Consider the following 19,192-nt stretch of genomic DNA (forward strand, 5'->3'; position numbering starts at 1 on the left):
CTTTTCTGTGATTATGGTGTCCCCCTACAACCATCTGTCACTTAGCACTGGAGCAAAACCTTGAGTTGCAAAACTGTGTGACTTTGGCTCAAGGGGAGGAACAATTGTCTTGCAATATGAAGCTGGTTCGATTCCAGGTTCCTCCAGCTTCATGTCAATGTGTCCCTATGAAAGGCACCTAACCCCAAGTTGCCTCCCGATCTGCATATAAATGTCTGTGCGATTGGGTGTATGCGGCTATAATGTGAAGCACTTTGAATGCTACACTATGTATGACTAGAAAAGTGCTGTATAAATTCAGTCCACTTCCCAGTACAACATTGGTAGTCATGTTGATGTCTGCTCCTCATGCTGATGTGGCGTTTGCTTTTCTGTGTGAGGTGAACACATTTGGTGTTTTTAGGAGATGTTATCGTTAAGAGTATATGGGGGAACTTCACTTGGTTGTAATAACCTGCTTTAGATGAATCCCCAGATGGCCGCTTTCACCGAGCCATGGTCTGCTGTTGGAGGGGATTTCTTCCTTTCCACATATCACTCAGGAAATCACACAATCAAATAATTTTGTCTGCTTTGGGTTTTTATAAGGATATAATAAAAATGTGCTGCATGAATAAATTGCATTGTTGTCATCTTACCTGATGGGAATTTGAGCAGTTGTAACTTGAATCTGATGTGTTAATAGCTGAAGCAGATGACTGAAGCCCTCCGGTGTGCACAAGCAGAGAAGGAGGCCCTAATCTCTAAACAAAGTGTTCGTGCAGAAGAAGCTGGAAACACACCAACTGAAATTCTCCTAAGGACTGTTAAAGAAGAGCTCAAAGAACAAAAGCAGAGGAACTCAGATCTGATGAAAACCTCTTTAGAGAAGGAGTCTGAATTAAAGGAACATGTGAGGAACTATTGAATCTGCTCTCTCCTCTTCCTTTGGTTTCCCCTTGGCTCAGTGACCCCAACTCTCTGTCTGACTTTAAACAGATTCTGAGGCTATCACAAGAGCTCAAAGATGTTTTAGATGAGGGAATGGGTTTGCAAAGGCCTGGCACTGAGAGCTCAACAGAGGAGGTAGAGAGACTGCTTACTGTTGTTGCCTGTCTCACTACAGAGAGAGATCAGCTCAAACAAGACCTGCAGGACAATGTAGAGATGGTAAATGAACAATCCGGCCATTTTCATAAAAAAAAAATCTTGCATCCTAAATATCTGCTTTTCATTGTAACTGCACCTAATAACCAGAAAGCCAAAACCTGTCTCTTGATCAGGCGATAGAGAATCAGGAGGAGCTGAGGACAGTCCTGGAGAAGAATCGTGAACAGGTGAAGCAGATCAAACTTCTTAAATCTGAAAACGTTTGTGAACAGGATAAACATCCCAGTGAAATGGGCTCACAGTTAGAGGAATTACAAAGAAGTGTAAGTATACCAAATACACAGGCATACATCTACTCTTTCCAAGTAGTAATCTAAATAAAACGTCTACAGACATGCAAGCTAACAAATTGTGCCAGCCTTTTTCCACTCTAATAATACAATCCTAAACTATCAATAACCCTTTTGTCTAAGGAGGAAATGTTTTCACAATTTGACAGATGAAGGATCTAACAGAGGAGCTTCAGCATGTGCGAGCAGAAAAAGACCAACTGCTCTCTGAGAAAGAATCCTCTACAGAAAAGATGGAGAAGCTGCAGTGTGAAGTGACTGCTGTCAGTGAACAGAGAAATCGAGTACATGAGGTCCTGGAAGAGCTGAAAGAGGAAAAGAAGAAACTCCAAGCAGAACTGGAAGAAAAAATCAAAATGGTTAGTTTTCTGTTTTTCATATCAAATTATGTTCTGACAAAATGATCCAAATTAAAAGACACCTATTTTGCTCTAACACAAGCAAGATCTTACCTTACAGAGATCAAACCTTTCCAGTGGTTTTCCCTTACTGGGAAAACTGTGGCTCAATAGGAAGTGTAATGGTTTTCAAATTGAAAGTTGTGGGTTCGATTCCAGCATCCTACCCCTAACATTCATATACCTGCGTATTATTGAATAAATGCGTTTGTGTCGTAGTGCAGCTGGGAGAATGTGGCCCTTTTTGAAAAATGCTACATAAATTCAGTCCATTTACCATCTGCTCTTCTGTAATCCATCACTGAAAATCTTAATTTATGCCTCAAGCACTTTTTGCATGTCTCTCAAAAGTTTGGTTACATTTTCTTTTTTAAGCAAACTGTTGGCAGAATCTAATTTACAATGACCCAATTTGCTAATTCTATGCAAATGCAAAAACCTCATGTTTTTGTGTTGCTTTAAAGTATGTTTAGATAGAGATTATTATTTTTTTTAAATAAAGTGACCTAAACATCATGTGTTCTATTCTGTCTCAGTAGAACCAGTAAAATATCTATGCTCATGAACTTCTCTCTGGAAGCGTATAGAGAACTCTGACCAGTTTCTTCATTTATTCTTGGACAAGGTTGTTCACACTAGAGCCTGTATTTCTCATCCCTCCCATGGCCTGTCCATCTTGGTCCCCTGCCCTGCTGTCTTTGATCACTGGGAGCCTGTTTCCACTTCCTCTTTAGAGAAACTGGTTACCAGTTTAAAACCGTGGGGCTCCCCCATGTGAAGTTGTTCCTCAGTGTATTCTTAAAGAGGTGTTTTCCTACTATTGGCCCCTTTTATTCTTAACTTTATTTACAGTAATTTGACCTGTGTGGTGCTGAACAAAGTTAAGCATGCTTCAACCCTTGTTAAAGAAGTCTGGCCTCGATTCTTCTACTTTGTCAGACGTTTGGCTGATATCCAAGTTCACTTTTTTTTTTTTTTTGAATTTTAACAAATTATACAAAAACAACTCCACTGAAATTACAGAATTCTTGTAATATCAGTGGAGTTGTTTTTGTATCACTTTTTAAAAGTTCAATTAAGTTAATTGAAATTTAATTTGTTAATTGAATACATGGGCCATGCGGTGTATAATTAAACCACTTTGATGCAATTTCTTATAGGATTTATAAGCTAAATCATTTATGGAGACCTGGAAAACACCAATAATATAAAACACAAATGGCAATTAAAAAGATGGATGACAGCTAATATTACATTATAAAGACCATTACATTGTGGTAAAATATTACAATCTTAGTAATGCTTAATTTGGCCTATGGAGCTATGCCCTCTTGATGAAAATTAGGATTTACTTCCTGTGAACATAAAGAAAAATGTAATCTCACCAACTCTTATTTTTTTTTTTTATAAGTTGTTCAAATGAAGGGTAGATGCCATCTATAAATAAATACATAAAATTGAGAAATTTACATGCCTTTTGGCAGTCAACAAATTTATATTTCCCGAGATGGTGCACACAAATGGTTTTTCTTGAAGGGCTCAGTCATTTGGGGGCCAGGCTGTGTAACACTTTCTAATTTGCCTGCATATTTTAAGTGAGTGAGAAACCACAGCATTGTCAACAGTTTTAGGAGATTCTGAAGTTACAGTGGGGAGAACAAATATTTGATACACTGCTGATTTTGCAGGTTTTCCCACTTGCTAAACATGTAGAAATCTTTCATTTTTATTATAGGTACTCTTTAACTGTGAGTGACAGAATCTGAAACAACAATGCAGAAAATCACATTGTGTGATTTTGAAGTAATTAATTTGCATTTTATTGCATGACATAAGCACTTGATCACCTAACAACCAGTAAGAATTATGGAACTCACAGGCCTTTTAGTTTTTCTTCAAGAAGCCCTCCTGTTCTCCAATTATTACCTGTATTACATGCACCTGTTTGAATGCATTATCTGTATAAAAGACACCTGTCCACACACTCGATCAAACAAACTCCAACCTCTCCACAATGGCCAAAATCAGAGAGCTGTGTAAGAACATCAGGGCTAAAACAGTAGACCTGCACCAGGATGGGATGGACTACAGGAAAATAGCCAAGCAGCTTGGTGAGAAGACAACAACTGTTAGAGCAATTATAAGAAAATGGAAGAAGTTAAAGATGACGGTCAATCTCTCGGTCTGGGGCTCCATGCAAGATCTCACCTAGTGCGGCATCAAGGATCATAAGGAAGGTGCTTTTCTGCAAAAGGGATAGGACAACTGCACTGTATTGAGGGGAGGATGGATGGGGCCATGTATCAGGAGATCTTAGCCAATAACCTCCTTACCTCAATAAGGGCATTGAAGATGGTTCATGGCTCGGTCTTCCAGCATCACAACGACCTGAAGTACACAGCCAGGACAACTATGGAGTGGCTCCGTAAAAAGCATCTCAAGGTCTTTGAGTGGCCTATCCAGTCTCCAGACCTGAATTCAATCAACAATCTTTGGAGGGAGTTGAAAGTCCATATTGCCCCGCAACAGCCCCAAAACCTGAAAGCTCTGGCGATCTGTATGGAGGAGTGGTCCAAAATCCCTGCTGCAGTGTGGGCAAACCTCGTCAAGAACTACAGGAAACGTTTGATATCTGTTACATCAGAAAAACAAAACTTAATATTGGGTACAGAAACCTTTGTTTGCAATTACAAATACTTGTCATGCAATAAAATGCAAATTAATTACTTAAAAATCACACGATGTGATTTTCGGCATTTTTGTTTCAGATTCCGTCACTCACAGTTGAGTACCTATGATAAAAATTAAGGACCGCTACATACTTTGCCAGTGGGAAAACCTGCAAAATCGGCACTGTATCAAATACTTGTTTTTCCCACCGTATATCTGCAAAGATGAAGGCTCTAAGGGAGGGTGGAGTACAGGAGTTTGGTTCTATATGCATCCAAGATTGGTGTTCTTTTCAGAGCCAATATGACATACTTCACAAATTACAAGCCCAATAATATTAACTGGCAAACCCATGCCCCCAGATTGTTTAGGTTGCTGAAGAAATTCCTTTCTTATTCTGACCACTTTTTTTATTACAAACAAATTCTAGCATTATCCCATCTAGTTTTTACAGAATGATTTGTTAGGGTAATATGGTACGTACTGGAACAAAAACACAAATTTTTGAAAGGCCATTTTAATTACATTAATGTGCCCGGCCAAAGTTAAGGGATCAATAACTGATTAAGTTTTACGAAATTGTGGTTATGAAGGTATTTAAAAGACTTGGTGACATTCACTCCCAAGTATTTAAAGTGGTCTAAGATGTAGGTAAGCTTTGAAGGTACTCTTCATCCAGTGGTAAATTAATTGGAAATGCCAGTTAATATGTGGCTCCACACAGACCTCTCCAGTCTCTCAGTCCCAGAATATGAGAATATGCTTGTTTCACTCTCCACTGCTTCAACTGTATTTTAATAATTGTTGCATGGATTACGCATAAGGATATTTATTGTAATTTTTGTGGATTTAACTGTGAGGAGTTAATGAACATTGCATGGATTTCATGGAAAGATCTCACCTTATTTTGACAAAGCGTTTTTAATTAAATTTTTAGCGATTGATTCTGGAATCTGTGTTTTACTTGTGCTTTTAAAGTTAACTGCTGCTTTTGACACAGTGGACCATAATACCCTCAGCTCCAGACTGGAGCAGTGGGTCGGCATCACTGGCTCAGCTCTTCAATTGTTTAGGTCCTACCTCTGACAAGAGTTTCTATGTCATGAAGGATGGTTTTTACCTTGGCTTCTGCTGCCCTCCCCTGAGGGATAATTCAGGGCTTCATTCTTGGTCCTCTGCTGTTCTCATATTATTCACTGCTGCTTGGTGCTATTTATTTATTTTTGTACATTGCAGGCCCTTTCATTTATATGCTAACTAAAGTATATTTCCCTCACAAAACAGTGGTCCTGTTCAGGCCCTGCATAAAAAATCCAATGGACTGTCAAAAATCAAGCCCCTCCTGTCTAGTCACCTACAGACACTGATCCATGCTTTTCACATCATGTCTGGATTATTGTAACTTTTGATTGGAGTTGGCCAGGCCTCCCTCTCACGTCTACAGCTCGTTCAAAATACTGCTGCACGACTTTTAGCTGGTACAAGCAAAGTTTTTAAAACTTGTTAATTTTTGTTTTGTTTTAAGATTTTCTTTTTTGACACTATTTGTCTATTGTATAGTCATCAAACAGGACAATGGCGTTGCAGACTATAGAATTTACACCTGGGGCGCTGGTGGTTCATTTGGTAGAATTTGGCAGTACATCTAACTGGCCTTATAACCACAAAACGCATGTAACCATACCAGCCCAGGAACTCCATATCCAGCATCTTCACGTCCAAGATTGTCTGACACCAGCCACACAGAAAGCTGCTGCAACAATCAGTTTGCATAACCAATGAAATGTCAGACACCATCTCAGGGAAGCTTATCTGCATGCTGGTCATCCTCATCAGGGTCTCGACCTGACTGAATATTCATCATGGTAACAGACTTCAGTAGGCAAATGCTCACATTCGATAGCGTCTGGCATTGAATGACATCAGCAAACTGCTGATGTCAATGTTGTGGATCGAGTGGCCCATTGGTAGCGGTGGGGTTATGGCATGGGCAGGCATATGTTATGGATAACAAACACAGGTGGATTTTATTGATGGCGTTTTGAATGCACAGAGATAGTATGACGAGATCTGGAAGCTCAGTGTTATTCCATTCTTACATGACAATCACCTCATGTTGCAGCACGATAATGCATGTCTCCAGGGATCAGTACACAATTCCTGGAAGCTGAAAACATCCCAGTTCTTGCATGGCCAGAATACTCACCGGTCATTTCACCCATTGAGCATGATTGGGATGCTCTGGATTGACATATACGTCAACCTGTTCCAGGTCCTCCCAGTACTCACCAACTTCTTACAGAGGAATAGACAAACCATTTCATGAGCCACAAATAAGATCCTGATGAACAACATAATAACATTTAATTAATTAATGCATGCATAAAAAACCTGACCAAGTCCTGGTCTTTTATTGTGGCCAGCCTAAGGCACATCTGTGCAATATTCATGCAGTCTAATCAGCATCTTGATATGCCAAACCTGTGAGGAGGATTATCTCAGCAAAGGAGATGTGCTTAGTAACACACATTCTGACAGATATGTGAACAATAAGTGAGAAAAATGGACCTTTTCTGTCAACACTAAAATTCTTAGATTTTTGGGTTCAGCTCATGAAAAATACAGGGAACAATAAAAGTGTTGCATTTACATTTTTGTTCAGTGTAGTTGAACAATTCAATTCAGTTTTATTTATATAGTGCCAATTCACAATGCCTATTGTTTCAAGGCACTTCACAAAAGATTTGGAATGGTGCGGGGTTGTTGGGAGGTTAGATTAAGCTATTGAATGTTAGAGTTTGGCCATTTTAGAATGGGCTATGTGTAGGGGTACTAAGTAAAATAATAAACTGATAAGGTTTCTCCATCTAGAGGCTAAACCTGACTCCCCCTTACTCCATCCAACAGGGAGGGAGGAAGGCAGAGTTAAAAATAATTTGAGAGTGTTTCCCGTTGCATTGTGTGAAATGTTTAAAATGGTCAAGTCAGGTACATACATTCCAATTAATCCTAACTATTGAACAGTGCAGTTAGATTCAATTATATGTCTATATTCAAATTGCATAAAAAGTATTTCTATCTAAGGAAACCCAGCAGATTGCATCAAGTCAGTGACCCGCAGCAGTCACTCCTCCTGGATGAGCATGTAGAGACAGTGGAGAGGAAAAACTCCCTTTTAACAGGAAGAAACCTCCAGCAGAACCAGGCTCGGTGTGAGCGGCCATCTGCCACGACCGACTGGGGGTTTGAGAGAACAGAGCACAGACACAAAAAGAATACAGAAGCACTGACCCAGGAGTACTTTCTATTGGAAGGAAAAGTAAATGTTAATGGATGTAGCTCCTTTAGTGGTTTCATCTAGAAAGAAAGAACAGATAAACTTTGAGCCAGTTTTCAAGTTTAGAGAATGAAAGAGAGCACATACAGTTAGTCACAGTAAAAGCTCAGTCAGTAGCTATGTCTAGGAGAAAAATAGGGTTAAACACTGAATGGCAGGGCCAAGTGTATCATCAGTAGAAGATGAGCATTAAGTTGTTGGCAGCAGAAGCTAGGACGATGCCCCCCTCCAGAAAGGTGTCACAGGTAGACACAGAGTCAGGCCAGGTGTAGCTTCTAGGAAGAGGAAAGAGAGAGAACACACAGTTAAAAGCTGAAATAACAGCAAATAATGCAAAATTGGAGAGTAGTGTGAGAATGTAGCAGAGAGAGTAAAAGTGGTCATTATGTCCTCCAGCAGCCTAAGCCTATAGCAGCATAACCACAGAGATAGCTCAGGATAACCTAAGCCACTCTAACTATAAGCTTTATCAAAAAGGAAAATTTTAAGCCTAGCCTTAAAAGTAGACAGGGTGTCCTCCTCACGGGCCAAAACTGGGAGCTGGTTCCACAGGAGAGGAGCCTGATAACTAAAGGATCTGCCTCCCATTCTACTTCTAGAGACTCTAGGAACCACTAGTAAACCTGCAGTCTGAGAACGAAGTGCTCTGTTAGGAATATATGGAACAATCAGATCTCTGATGTATGATGGAGCTAGATCATTAAGGGCTTTATATGTGAGGAGGAGAATTTTAAATTTTATTCTGGATTTAACAGGGAGCCAATGAAGGGAAGCTAAAATAGGAGAAATATAATCTCTCTTTTTAATTTTCATCAGAACTCTTGCTGCAGCATTTTGAATCAGCTGAAGGCTTTTAACTGAATTTTGTGGACATCCTTATAGTAAAGAATTACAATAGTCCAGTCTTGAAGGAACAAATGCATGGACTAATTTTTCAGCGTCACTCCTGGATGGGATATTTCTAATTTTGGCAATATTCCGGTGATGAAAGAAGGAAATCCTAGAAACCTATTTAATATGGGATTTAAATGATATGTCCTGGTCAAAAATAACACCAAGGTTTTTTTACTTTAGTACCGAAGGTCAATGTAATGTCATTCAGGATAAGTGATTGACTAAGCAGTTTCTTTTTTAAAGACTCCGGTCCAAAGATGACAACTTCTGTCTTGTCTGAATTTAGAAGCAGAAAATTTAAAGTCATCCAAGTTTTTATGTCTTCAAGACATGCTTGTAGTCTAACTGGTTGGGTTCATCAGGATTCATGGATAAGTAAAGCTGAGTGTCATCAGCGTAACAGTGAAAATTTATCCTATTTTGCCTGATAATTTTACCTATTGGAAGCATATATATATATATTAAAGAGAATTGGCCCAAGTACTGAACCATGTGGTACTCTACAATTAACCCTGGAGTTTAAAGATGATTTATCATTTACATGAACAAACTGGAATCTGTCAGACAGATAAAATTTAAACCAGCCTAGCGCTGTTCCCCTGATCCCTACAGCATATTCCAGCCTTTCTAAGAGAATATTGTGATCGGCTGTATCAAATGCAGCACTGAGATCTAAGAGGACAAGTACAGACATAAGTCCATTATCTGAGGCCATAAGAATATCAATAGTGACTTTCAGCAGAGCTGTTTCAGTGCCATGATGAGCTCTGAAGTCTGACTGAAACTCTTCAAAACAGATCATTGTTGTGTAAATGCTCACACATTTGATTAGCAACTATTTTCTCAAGAATTTTAGATAAGAACGTAAGATTGGATATAGGCCTGTAATTTATTAAATCATCTTGATTAAGCGAAGGTTTCTTAAGTAAAGGTTTAATTACAGCTACCTTAAAAGCTTGTGGTACATATCCATTTACTAAGGATAGATTAATCATTTCTAAAATGGGGCTGGTAATCAGGGAACACTTCCTTAAATAATTTGGTTGGGACTGGGTCTAACATACAAGTTGAAGTTTTAGATGAAGCTAATATTTCTGATAACTCAGGAAGCTCCACAGGATCAAAACAGTCCAAACACAGATCAGTTACTTCCAATGCTGTCTCGGTTACTAAGGATGATGTAATCATCTTCGGGAGTATGCCAATAATTGTTTTTAATAGAATCAATTTTTTCTTTTTTTAAGAATCCCATAAAGTCATGACTGCTGAGAGTTAAGGGAATGGATGACTCAACAGAGATATGACTGTGGAAGTTTAGCAACTGTACTAAAGGATTATTCTTGTTCTCTTCTATTAATGATGAGAAATAAGCTGTTCTAGCTTGGTGAAGTGTCTTTTTATACAGCAGTAGGCTATTTTTCCAGATTAAGTAGGAATCCTCTAGGTGTGTAGAGTGTCATTTTCTCTCCAATGTTCTAACAATGTGCTTTAAAGTATACGCAGGGAGCTAGCCTCCTATGAATAATTACCGTCTTTTTCAAGGGGGCTGCATTTTGTAATGCACCATGCAATGATGAAGTAACACTATGAACAAGAGAATTAGAAACAAAATTATTGCCCTCCACTCTGTTTTTCTGTGATAATAAGGAAATTTAAAGTGGAACAGATTATTTAAAGGTTGTTACAGCATTGTCTGATAATGATCTACTATAATGAAATTTTCTTTCAGGTGTGGAGTACTCAGTTAAATTAAACTCAAAGGTTATTAAGAAATGGTCAGACAGGACAGGGTTATGAGAAAATATCATTATATCTTTACACTCGATGCCATATGTCAGCACAAGGTCCAGAGAATGAAGAAAAAGGTGGGTATGTTTGGTAATGTTTTGAGCAAAGCCAACTGAGTCTAAGATAGCATTAAAGGCTATATTTAGGGTATCACTTTCAGTGTCAACATGAATGTTAAAATGCCCCACTATATTAACCTTATCTGTATTTAACACTAAATCAGATAAAAGGTCTGAAAACTGATCTAAAAATTGAGAGTAAGGGCCTGGTGGATGGTACAAAACAACAAACAGAAGAGGTTTTAGTGCTTTGCAATTTGGATGAGGAAAACTAAGGATTAAATATTCAAAAGAGTTGTAGCTATTGATTGGTCTGGGACTAATCAATAAATCGGACTGAAAGATTGTTGCTACTTGTCCTCGCCCAGTATTTTTTTCGAGGTATCTTTGATTCATTTGTTGGAACTTATTACTTGTCAGGTGAAAATAGACATCTAAACTGCTTCCAAAAGTAGATCTTTTTTTTTTCTTCTTCTTGTATTTCAAGTATAGTGTAATGTTGGTTCGATTCAGGCAAAGCAGAACAATCAGTTACGGAGGGCTTTTGTAAAAAAATTTTTTTTTTTTAAAGCCTGCTCATTTTAATTGGGGCCTGCCAAAGCAATGCATAGGAGATCAGTGCATTGCTTTGCAATGCATTGCCTCCCATGCAATGCATGGCAGGCACCTACTGTTGTTCACCTCTAAACTGGACTCTTTATTCTTCTTATTCCGTCTCCGTTAATGCGACCCGAACCGTAGCGCGCACCCCCACAATATATATATATCAAAACGTCCGGCTCGGTCCAGGGAGGTGTGCTATTACTTTTATTGGCGTTTCTAGTTACCATGGCGACGTAATTAACAAAAAACCACCCCCAAAAATCCCAGGAGTCAGGGGCGAAGGAATCCTCAACATTCACTGTTTTTGAAGCTCTACTGTATCTCCATACTTTCACCTAGAAACACAGTTTGACTTTCAGTTTATACAGAAATCTGCCGGCCTTTCAGAAGTGAAAACGGTTTGTTGATAACTGCTACGGTTTCTCTAAAATTAGACTCCAAGCGACACAAAGTTTGGCAGAAAATCACACTCCAACTGCCAGTGGAGATGGCAGTTACTATAGTGTAGAAAGAGGGTATTTTTTCGGCCACAGATTTCGCTCTAAAGTCACAATTTTCGGTCAGTTTGTAGGGCCGGGCCTCTACTTTCACACAATAACTTCAAAATTGTTCTAGGTCTCACGGTTTTCTGTCAAAACCCCCTCGATTGCCAAGGGTCAGTAGATTTCTGTAGGCCTTCTCCCATGTTTTTTCAATGAGAGTTTGACCAGTGATCCATGAGTGACACCATTTATTTCCATCATCCTATTTTATACTGTGAATGACATAGAGCTATGAAAATTTCCATGATTGGGAACGAGGGATAGCTGACGCCCACAGTTTAAAAAAATTTCAAATACCATGTACGGTTTCCGAGATATTAGACTTTGTTCGGGAGCATGTTCAGGCATTTTTGTCTTTTTCTCCATTTTCCCTCTCTTTTCACCCAGTGTTGTCTTTATTATTATATTTTCAAAAATAAAGGATGAATATTTATGTTCCCCTGTCCGTTCTGATAAAAATGGTCCAAGAATGACATCGATAGCCCCTACGGTTTCCGAGTTATGGCCAGTAGTTCGGGAGCATGCGCCTCCATGTTATAAAGCCGGGCCAGGGGCAGACACAGAGTGAGGTGCTGCCAGGTGTCAAGTTACACTGACACTCTTTGCTGATTGGCTGATTCATTCCTCACTGTTCTATTTATAGCTCTGTGTATCTCCGACTGTATATGTCTGGATGTGATTCTGTCTTTCTTTCTGCCTCTCTGTGTCTCACACTCGGACACACACCCACACACACTCACATTCATGGATTACTATCTTTTTCAGGACTTTGCATTGACTTTCATGGATTTTCATTCATTTCTATGCCTTAAACCTGACCTGACTCCTAACCCTTTGACCATCTTCATAGGAGGCAACTACATGGCGTCCATTTTGTGTGGGGAACTTAAACAGCATGTACTGCTGTTCCAACACCCAGACAACAGTGATTAACCCTAAAGGTCAATTTCTTTTATCAACCTGGAATGGTTACTAATGATTTTGGAAAGCTGATAATAGCATACAGAATGGTTTCAGAAGAGCAAGCAGGTTCTATATAATTAATACAAATAACCCAGACATGAAAGGACAACCATGCTGGATTTTCAAAATAAGGCAAAACATGCTCTGCCAAATAAAAGGCTTTACATTTTAAACAATAGATGATTACAGGACTGGGCATTACACTACTGCTGGAGCTCACCCAGTGTTGGAAATGGGACTATGCTGGTCCTTTGAAATAAGGGTTACTGAAACTTTCAAAATAAAAGCCTCAACCCCCCATAGTTACTATGGATTTTGTGAGCTGACAAGAGCATAGAAAATGATTTTTAAACAGCAAGCGGGTTCTATTTAACTAATGGAACTAACCCAGACCTGAAAGTACAACCATGCTGGACTTTCAAAATAAGACAAAACATGCTCTACAAAATAAAAGCCTTTACATTTTAAATTATAAATAATTGCAGGATTACAGTAAAATTGGAGCTCATCCAGTGTTAAAAATAGGACCATGTTGGCCATTTAAAATAAAGCTTACTGAAAATTTCAAATTAAAAGCCTCAGTCTTCCAGAGTTGGTAGTAATATTTTAAGCTGATAATAGCATAGACAATGAATTTTAATAAAAATAGCAAGCTCCGGTCCGAGAAGCACGCACCAAGAGGCAGGCCCCGTCTAAATTTCTTCCGAAATTTTCTAGTGTTCTAACTGTTGTTTCCATTTGAAACAGATGACTATTTTGCATGAGGAGTTTACGCATACACAAGCAGAAAGAGACAGCCTGTTCTCTAAGATGGCCAACTCGCAGTCCTTCACAGAGGAGCTGGAGAAGCTGCAGAGCAGACTGACGGCTCTTAGTGAGGAGAGGGATCAGCTGCAGGAGATAGTGGAGGGGTTGAGAGAGGAGAAGAAGGAGCTCAGAGCACAGTTGGAGGAAAAGATTGAAATGGTAAAAACACAGTAAATTTGTGATCTCTTGCTATTTTCATGTGGAAAAAGTCAAACTCCCTAATATTTGAAGAGTAAAACACATCGTCTGCAGTGTGACCCTGTTTTCAATGCGCATGCAGCTGATATGGTGTTATTTTTGTTGATTAATGGCCACCATGGCTAAAGTTCTTTGGTCAGTATGTGATATTTAAATGTGTTAATATCAATGATTTAATAAGATGGTTAGGTTTCTTACTGACACTGCTCTATAAGGTGTTGCTTAGTTGGCTTTTTCCTCTAAATTAGTGGGAGCATCCAAATAAAATCCCATTTCGATAAATCTAGTGGCATGACCCAAAATTCTACCAATCTGAGAATGGTTCAGAGTATTTATGTAAAATATTGCATAAGCTAGCGCTCAACATGTGAATGCAAAAGCAGATCTATGGATGTTGATAGTCCCTGTAGCAAAATCATAATAAACATTATTTATGGTCAGATCAATCTGGAAAAAATATCAGAGGTCAAGAATTTTCATAAGCATGAGTGAAACTTGGTCCCCACTAGGGCCTATAGTAGTTTTTACAGCTCTTGTGTTGTCTTGTAGATGCAGTGTGAGTTCCAGCAGCAGCTCCTCTCTAACCCAAATCTACTGAAAGATGAGCAGGTTCAACTTAAATGTTCCATTTCATTTGGTCCAGTTTAGGTTTTTTTTGGTTTTTTTTCCCGTTCTTCTGACTCCTAACTAAAAGGTTACATATCTCTACTGTGTGACAGATTCAGCTGCAGGAGGAGGCTAGAAAGGAGGTGAACCAGATGAAAGCTGTACTTGAGGAAAATGAGAAACTGGTGAGCTTTTTTCTTATTCCTTCTTTTCAGACACATTGTGGTTGTTTTCAACCACTGAAAGCAGGCGATAAAAAATCTGTTTTTGTCTTTGTGGGAGACTGAATCTGGGACTGAATGCTTTTGTTGGTTTCATTCTCATTGTGACTTGATGTAAACATTTCCAGATCCTTGACAAACAGAAGGAGCTGGAGGTGTTAAAGGAGAGCAGAAAACTTCTCGAAGAGGAGATCGTGGAGCTGAGGAGTCAGATGTTGAAACTGCAGAGCAGCAGTGGCACAGAGAAGCAGGTAGAACAATGTCTTTCTGTAGAACAGACCTCTAAACAGTAGTGGTTGGCTGTGATGTTTGAACTCTTTTCTTTATATCTGCAAATGTAGTAGATGTGTTTCTTTATAAAATAAATAAATAAAGCAATAATCTCCCTTGCTTTGTTTAATTCACAAGTTGACTGAGGAACTCGAGTGTCTGAAGGCAGATAGAGAGTGTCTGTTGGCTGAGAGGACGGCCATCACCCGGCACTCTAAAGAGGAGCTGGAGAAGCTGCAGAGCAGACTGACGGTTCTTAGTGAGGAGAGGGATCAGCTGCAGGAGATGCTGAGAGAGAAACAGGAACTTGGAACACAGCTGTACAAAAAGACAGAAATGCTGGAAGCTGAGGTTTGATTATTAGTTCTTTCTATTCCAGTGATAAATGCATGTGCACCCCTCAATAAAATGTTTTTTATTTTAGTCTTGTGCACACATGTAGTTTAGATTAATCACACATCACTCTACCAAAAAACTATCAAGTACTGCATGTTTGTATTTCTTTGCTGCCTGTGTGCTGAAGGCCTTTTGCTTCAACATCCCTTCTCTACTAAAAACAGTCACGTGTAGAACTCTAAATGGGATGCTGCATACAATGGCAGCTGAACTTTGTGGATTGATATGATGCAGTTGTGGTTCTCACATTGTGCCTGTATTAACAGATCGGAGAGCTTAATACGTCTGTACATACTATCACTGAGCAGAAGAGGCAGTTGGAAGAGCACCTACAGCAGCTTTTAGAAAAGGTGAGCTTCATCACTTTCAAGGGGTTTTACCTTAATTTATAGTTTGTTTATATTAATGACCGTTTCTATTTCTGTACTTCAGTTACGGCTGAATGTTTGTGTCTGACTTAAGTTTTACGTTTTGTTTTAAGGCAACCTCAACAGAAGAACTTCTTAAGGCTGTCAAAGATGACCTACATAAACAAAGAAACTTAAACTCTGAGCTAGAGAAAATAAGTCTAGAGAAGATGTGTTCTTTGGACCAAAAGGTTAAAGTTGTGCTTTGTTTTGTTTCTTCTCCTGAGTTGTATATCTCTACTAAATTATTTTTGTTTCACTTTTGTGTTGCAGATAACAGATTTGGCTAATAATTTGGAAATTGTTGAAGCAGAGAGGAACTTTCTTCTGTCTGAGAAAGAGAATAACCTCCAAAACCACAAAGAAGAGATGGAGAAACTGCAATTTAGCCTGATGGCCCTCAGTCAGAAGAACGATCTGTTGCAGGAGGTGCTGGTGGGGCTGAGAGAAGAGAAAGAGCAGCTTGGAGCACAGCTGCAGGAAAAGATAAACATGGTACTTTCACTGCTTATCTAAAAAACCTAACCACTAATGGGCTTTTCAGCACACTTATCATAATTCCTTTGTGACATCTAATCCAGAGGCCTGCCTTCCAGGAAAAGTTCACCCAGCAGGAGCTGTTGAGTATGCAGACGCAAACTGAGAAAGAAGAGCAAGAAGCCAAATTTCAGCAAGAAGTATTTTTTTTTTTCCAGTTATTTACTACTACTGACGCAGCCAGATCTGTACAGAAGCAAACTCGCAAAACAGACAATGCTGCTTTTGCAAATTATTTTCTGGTCACGAGTTAAATGTTGAGGCTAAAAATAGTGTCTGTTTTTCTAGTTAACACACCTAGCTTACCCAAATCTAGAAATGACTAGCCTAAATTCTAAATGGCTTGAATAGTTATACAGTGTTTGTTTTCTAACATTTATTTAGTTTGAATATCCAGGTTTAATGAAGTAATTAAGTCCTAATACTTATGATGTCCTGCTTTGTAGTCTTGTAAGATCTGTTTCTGCTGTCACTTGCAGGACCTCCAGGAGGAGCTGCAGAAGCAAAAGGAAAGAAGAGCTCTTGCTGAAGTTGAATTAGATTCCTCCCAGCAGGTTTGTCTGCTGTCCAAATATTTGATCAACTTTTTGGATTTACCTTTTTGTTTGTATTTTTCAATCCTCATCCTTTACCACGAAGTTCAGTCCAAGCATGTATCATTTTCATAAACAAAAGTTTGGCACGCAACAAGAGTTTTTACCAGGTGCAAGGCCAGTTGCACAAGCACACCGGTCAGTTAGTGACGATGAATCGAACACACATTCTTAGACATCTAACATTTTATTTCTTGACTTTTTTCAGTTTGTCAGTGAAGCAAACGCATCTCTCTCAGCCCTGAGACAGCAGCTGAACAACTTGGAGCAGAGGCCCAGTACAGTCAGGGAGAAAATATCACGCCTGCAGGACTCTGCTAGCCACCTTGATGTAACGCACATTACTTATTATTCATATAGTGCCAATTCAAAAGGAGTCAGCCTCTGGGCCTGAAAGACAATATTTTATAAATGTTTTATGTTTCTAGAACCTTAAAAATGTCTGTCATTTCAGGAGGCCTTTGGAAAATTCCAACAGTTTACACAAACGTGTTTAACATATGACTCTGAAACCCCAGAGGAGGTTATGAGAGTGCAGTGTTCCTTGAAGCATACTTACCTGACCAGTCATCCAAAATCTGTCATGGTTGCCTATGGTAACATTTGTCAGCTGGGACTGCAAACATGGCAAAGTTTCATAAGAATTCTTGTAAATATTATTCGTATTCTTGTTTCTATTTTAAAAGCTATTTTAAAATGTTATAAATATGACTTAAATCTATTAGAAACTGATAATACCTGCTTTTTGGATCATTAGGCACAACTCCAAATGCATGCAAGTGGGTTTGTAAAAATATCTGAGGTGGTGTTAAATAAAGATTTGGCGGTCTTTGAGGAGAGTCGGCTGCAGGACCTGCTGCTGTCCAGAGTTGGTGCTCCCAAATACTCGGTCAACAATCAAGATTTCCACTCACTGTGGAATCAGAGACTCTCTGAGCTTCTGGTCAAACATCAGCTCTACCAGCAGGTAAGATCTGCTCCTCAGTGCTTTCAATAGTTGTCTAGAGTCATTAATTTGGGCCTATTTACAGAGTTAAAATTTAGCTGCAAATGAAACTGGAACTGCAAGTAGTTATGAAAGTGTTCCATTTCGAGCGTGTCCGCCCCCTGGCTACGCCACATTACGTGCCTCGCCAAAAGCGACGATTATTGCATCTTTCATAGGGTCAGATTCAGACTTGCTTACTAAAGCTCTTGGAACTGAAAATGTTTAACTATTAGAATGCAGTTTGGTTATTTACCAGACCTGGTTGAAATTGGGAAAAAGGAAAATCCACAGGTTGACCTAAAATTGTTAAAATATTCATTGAGGGAGTATTCCATGTCGGAACTCCTACACCCATAGACCAAAGACTTTTTGGAAAAAATATTTCTCATTTTGAGAGTAAAACACATCATTTGACCCAAATTTAATAAACTCACTAAAATAACTGCTGTCTAAAAATTGTCTAAATATTCTCAATATTACAAACTCCCCATCTAGTACCATGCCTGTTGACCAAAGATTTTCAAAAAGATAAAGTACTTCATCTATTGCATTTATCCTAAGGAAAGGACTTAGCCAAAATACACTAAACCCACCAGATTACCATACAATTATCCACATATCCTCAGGCCATGTCTGTAACCTGTACATGCTGTATTTGTTTGATGCTGCTTGATCAAAGAGTTTGTGATGAAAAGAAAAGTTAACCTTTTTATATGCACCCAGTCACAGTCGAAGTTAAATGGCCTGGCCGTGATAGAAAACAGTAGGAACCCTCTCTTTTAGCTTCTAGCTGGATGTGGATCATGATGTGAAAAATATCTGATCCTTTACCCTGGTCAAAATCAAAGCATTTAATCTTAAAGCTACTAAACACATTAAAAGGTCCTTCAGATCATCACATTGCATCTCATGGCTGCAGCCGGTCCTGTAGTCCAGTTCTACATGTAGACAGAAACAGGAGTTGTGCATTAAACCAGGAAAATATCTCCTGGTGCCAGAAAGACAAGGTAGAAAGATCCTAAACATACAGCTCTGGGTTGTTTTAAGGTGCAGAATTAATAAGAAATGAATCATAGTGGTGTGTAGATTTGAATGACGGCATGCAGTTCCTTGAAGAAAATTATCCTATTTTTTTGTTTTCTGTGCAGAAAATGGAGAGCATATTGGAGATGCTCTGGGCCAACCTGACATCATATCTGTCAGTGCGGAGAGCTGAAATCATCGAGAGGGTACATTTTAAGGAGGCTCTTCAGGCTGGAATCAACCAGACTGTTTTCAATGAATTGGAGTGCATTCTCAGCCAAGAAGCTGAACGTAGACGTTCAGTTATCCAAAATGTGAAGAGGCTTTTACAGGTGCGCTTTATCTTTGAATCTAAGCAAAATTAGTCACAGTCCATTACATTTAACTAAGCTTGAATGCTTTATAATGTAAACGTTTTGTTTGTAGTTTATTACATTTTTGGCTTCCGTCTTC

At 39.0% G+C, this 19,192-nt stretch overlaps 1 protein-coding gene across 7 annotated transcripts in view; it reads left to right on the forward strand.

Annotated features, from left to right (window-relative positions):
* cenpe (centromere protein E) overlaps positions 1-19,192 on the forward strand; it is a 56,873-nt gene that overhangs the window by 14,665 nt on the left and 23,016 nt on the right. For 3 of the 7 annotated variants that reach the window (XM_047387310.1, XM_047387312.1, XM_047387316.1), the window contains exons 23-40: positions 686-892; positions 979-1,149; positions 1,263-1,412; positions 1,589-1,798; positions 13,441-13,659; positions 14,248-14,307; positions 14,418-14,489; positions 14,654-14,776; positions 14,934-15,146; positions 15,458-15,541; positions 15,673-15,789; positions 15,872-16,093; positions 16,180-16,275; positions 16,615-16,689; positions 16,937-17,059; positions 17,183-17,377; positions 17,486-17,695; positions 18,865-19,071. In XM_047387310.1, coding sequence (XP_047243266.1) covers positions 686-892; positions 979-1,149; positions 1,263-1,412; positions 1,589-1,798; positions 13,441-13,659; positions 14,248-14,307; positions 14,418-14,489; positions 14,654-14,776; positions 14,934-15,146; positions 15,458-15,541; positions 15,673-15,789; positions 15,872-16,093; positions 16,180-16,275; positions 16,615-16,689; positions 16,937-17,059; positions 17,183-17,377; positions 17,486-17,695; positions 18,865-19,071 — 2,754 coding nt within the window. The remainder of the gene's footprint in view (positions 1-685; positions 893-978; positions 1,150-1,262; positions 1,413-1,588; positions 1,799-13,440; positions 13,660-14,247; positions 14,308-14,417; positions 14,490-14,653; positions 14,777-14,933; positions 15,147-15,457; positions 15,542-15,672; positions 15,790-15,871; positions 16,094-16,179; positions 16,276-16,614; positions 16,690-16,936; positions 17,060-17,182; positions 17,378-17,485; positions 17,696-18,864; positions 19,072-19,192) is intronic. The other 4 variants (XM_047387311.1, XM_047387314.1, XM_047387313.1 and 1 more) reach the window with 4 other exon arrangements.

Source organism: Girardinichthys multiradiatus, chromosome 15 (genome assembly GCF_021462225.1).
Source record: "Girardinichthys multiradiatus isolate DD_20200921_A chromosome 15, DD_fGirMul_XY1, whole genome shotgun sequence".
NCBI classification, from domain to species: Eukaryota; Metazoa; Chordata; class Actinopteri; order Cyprinodontiformes; family Goodeidae; genus Girardinichthys; species Girardinichthys multiradiatus.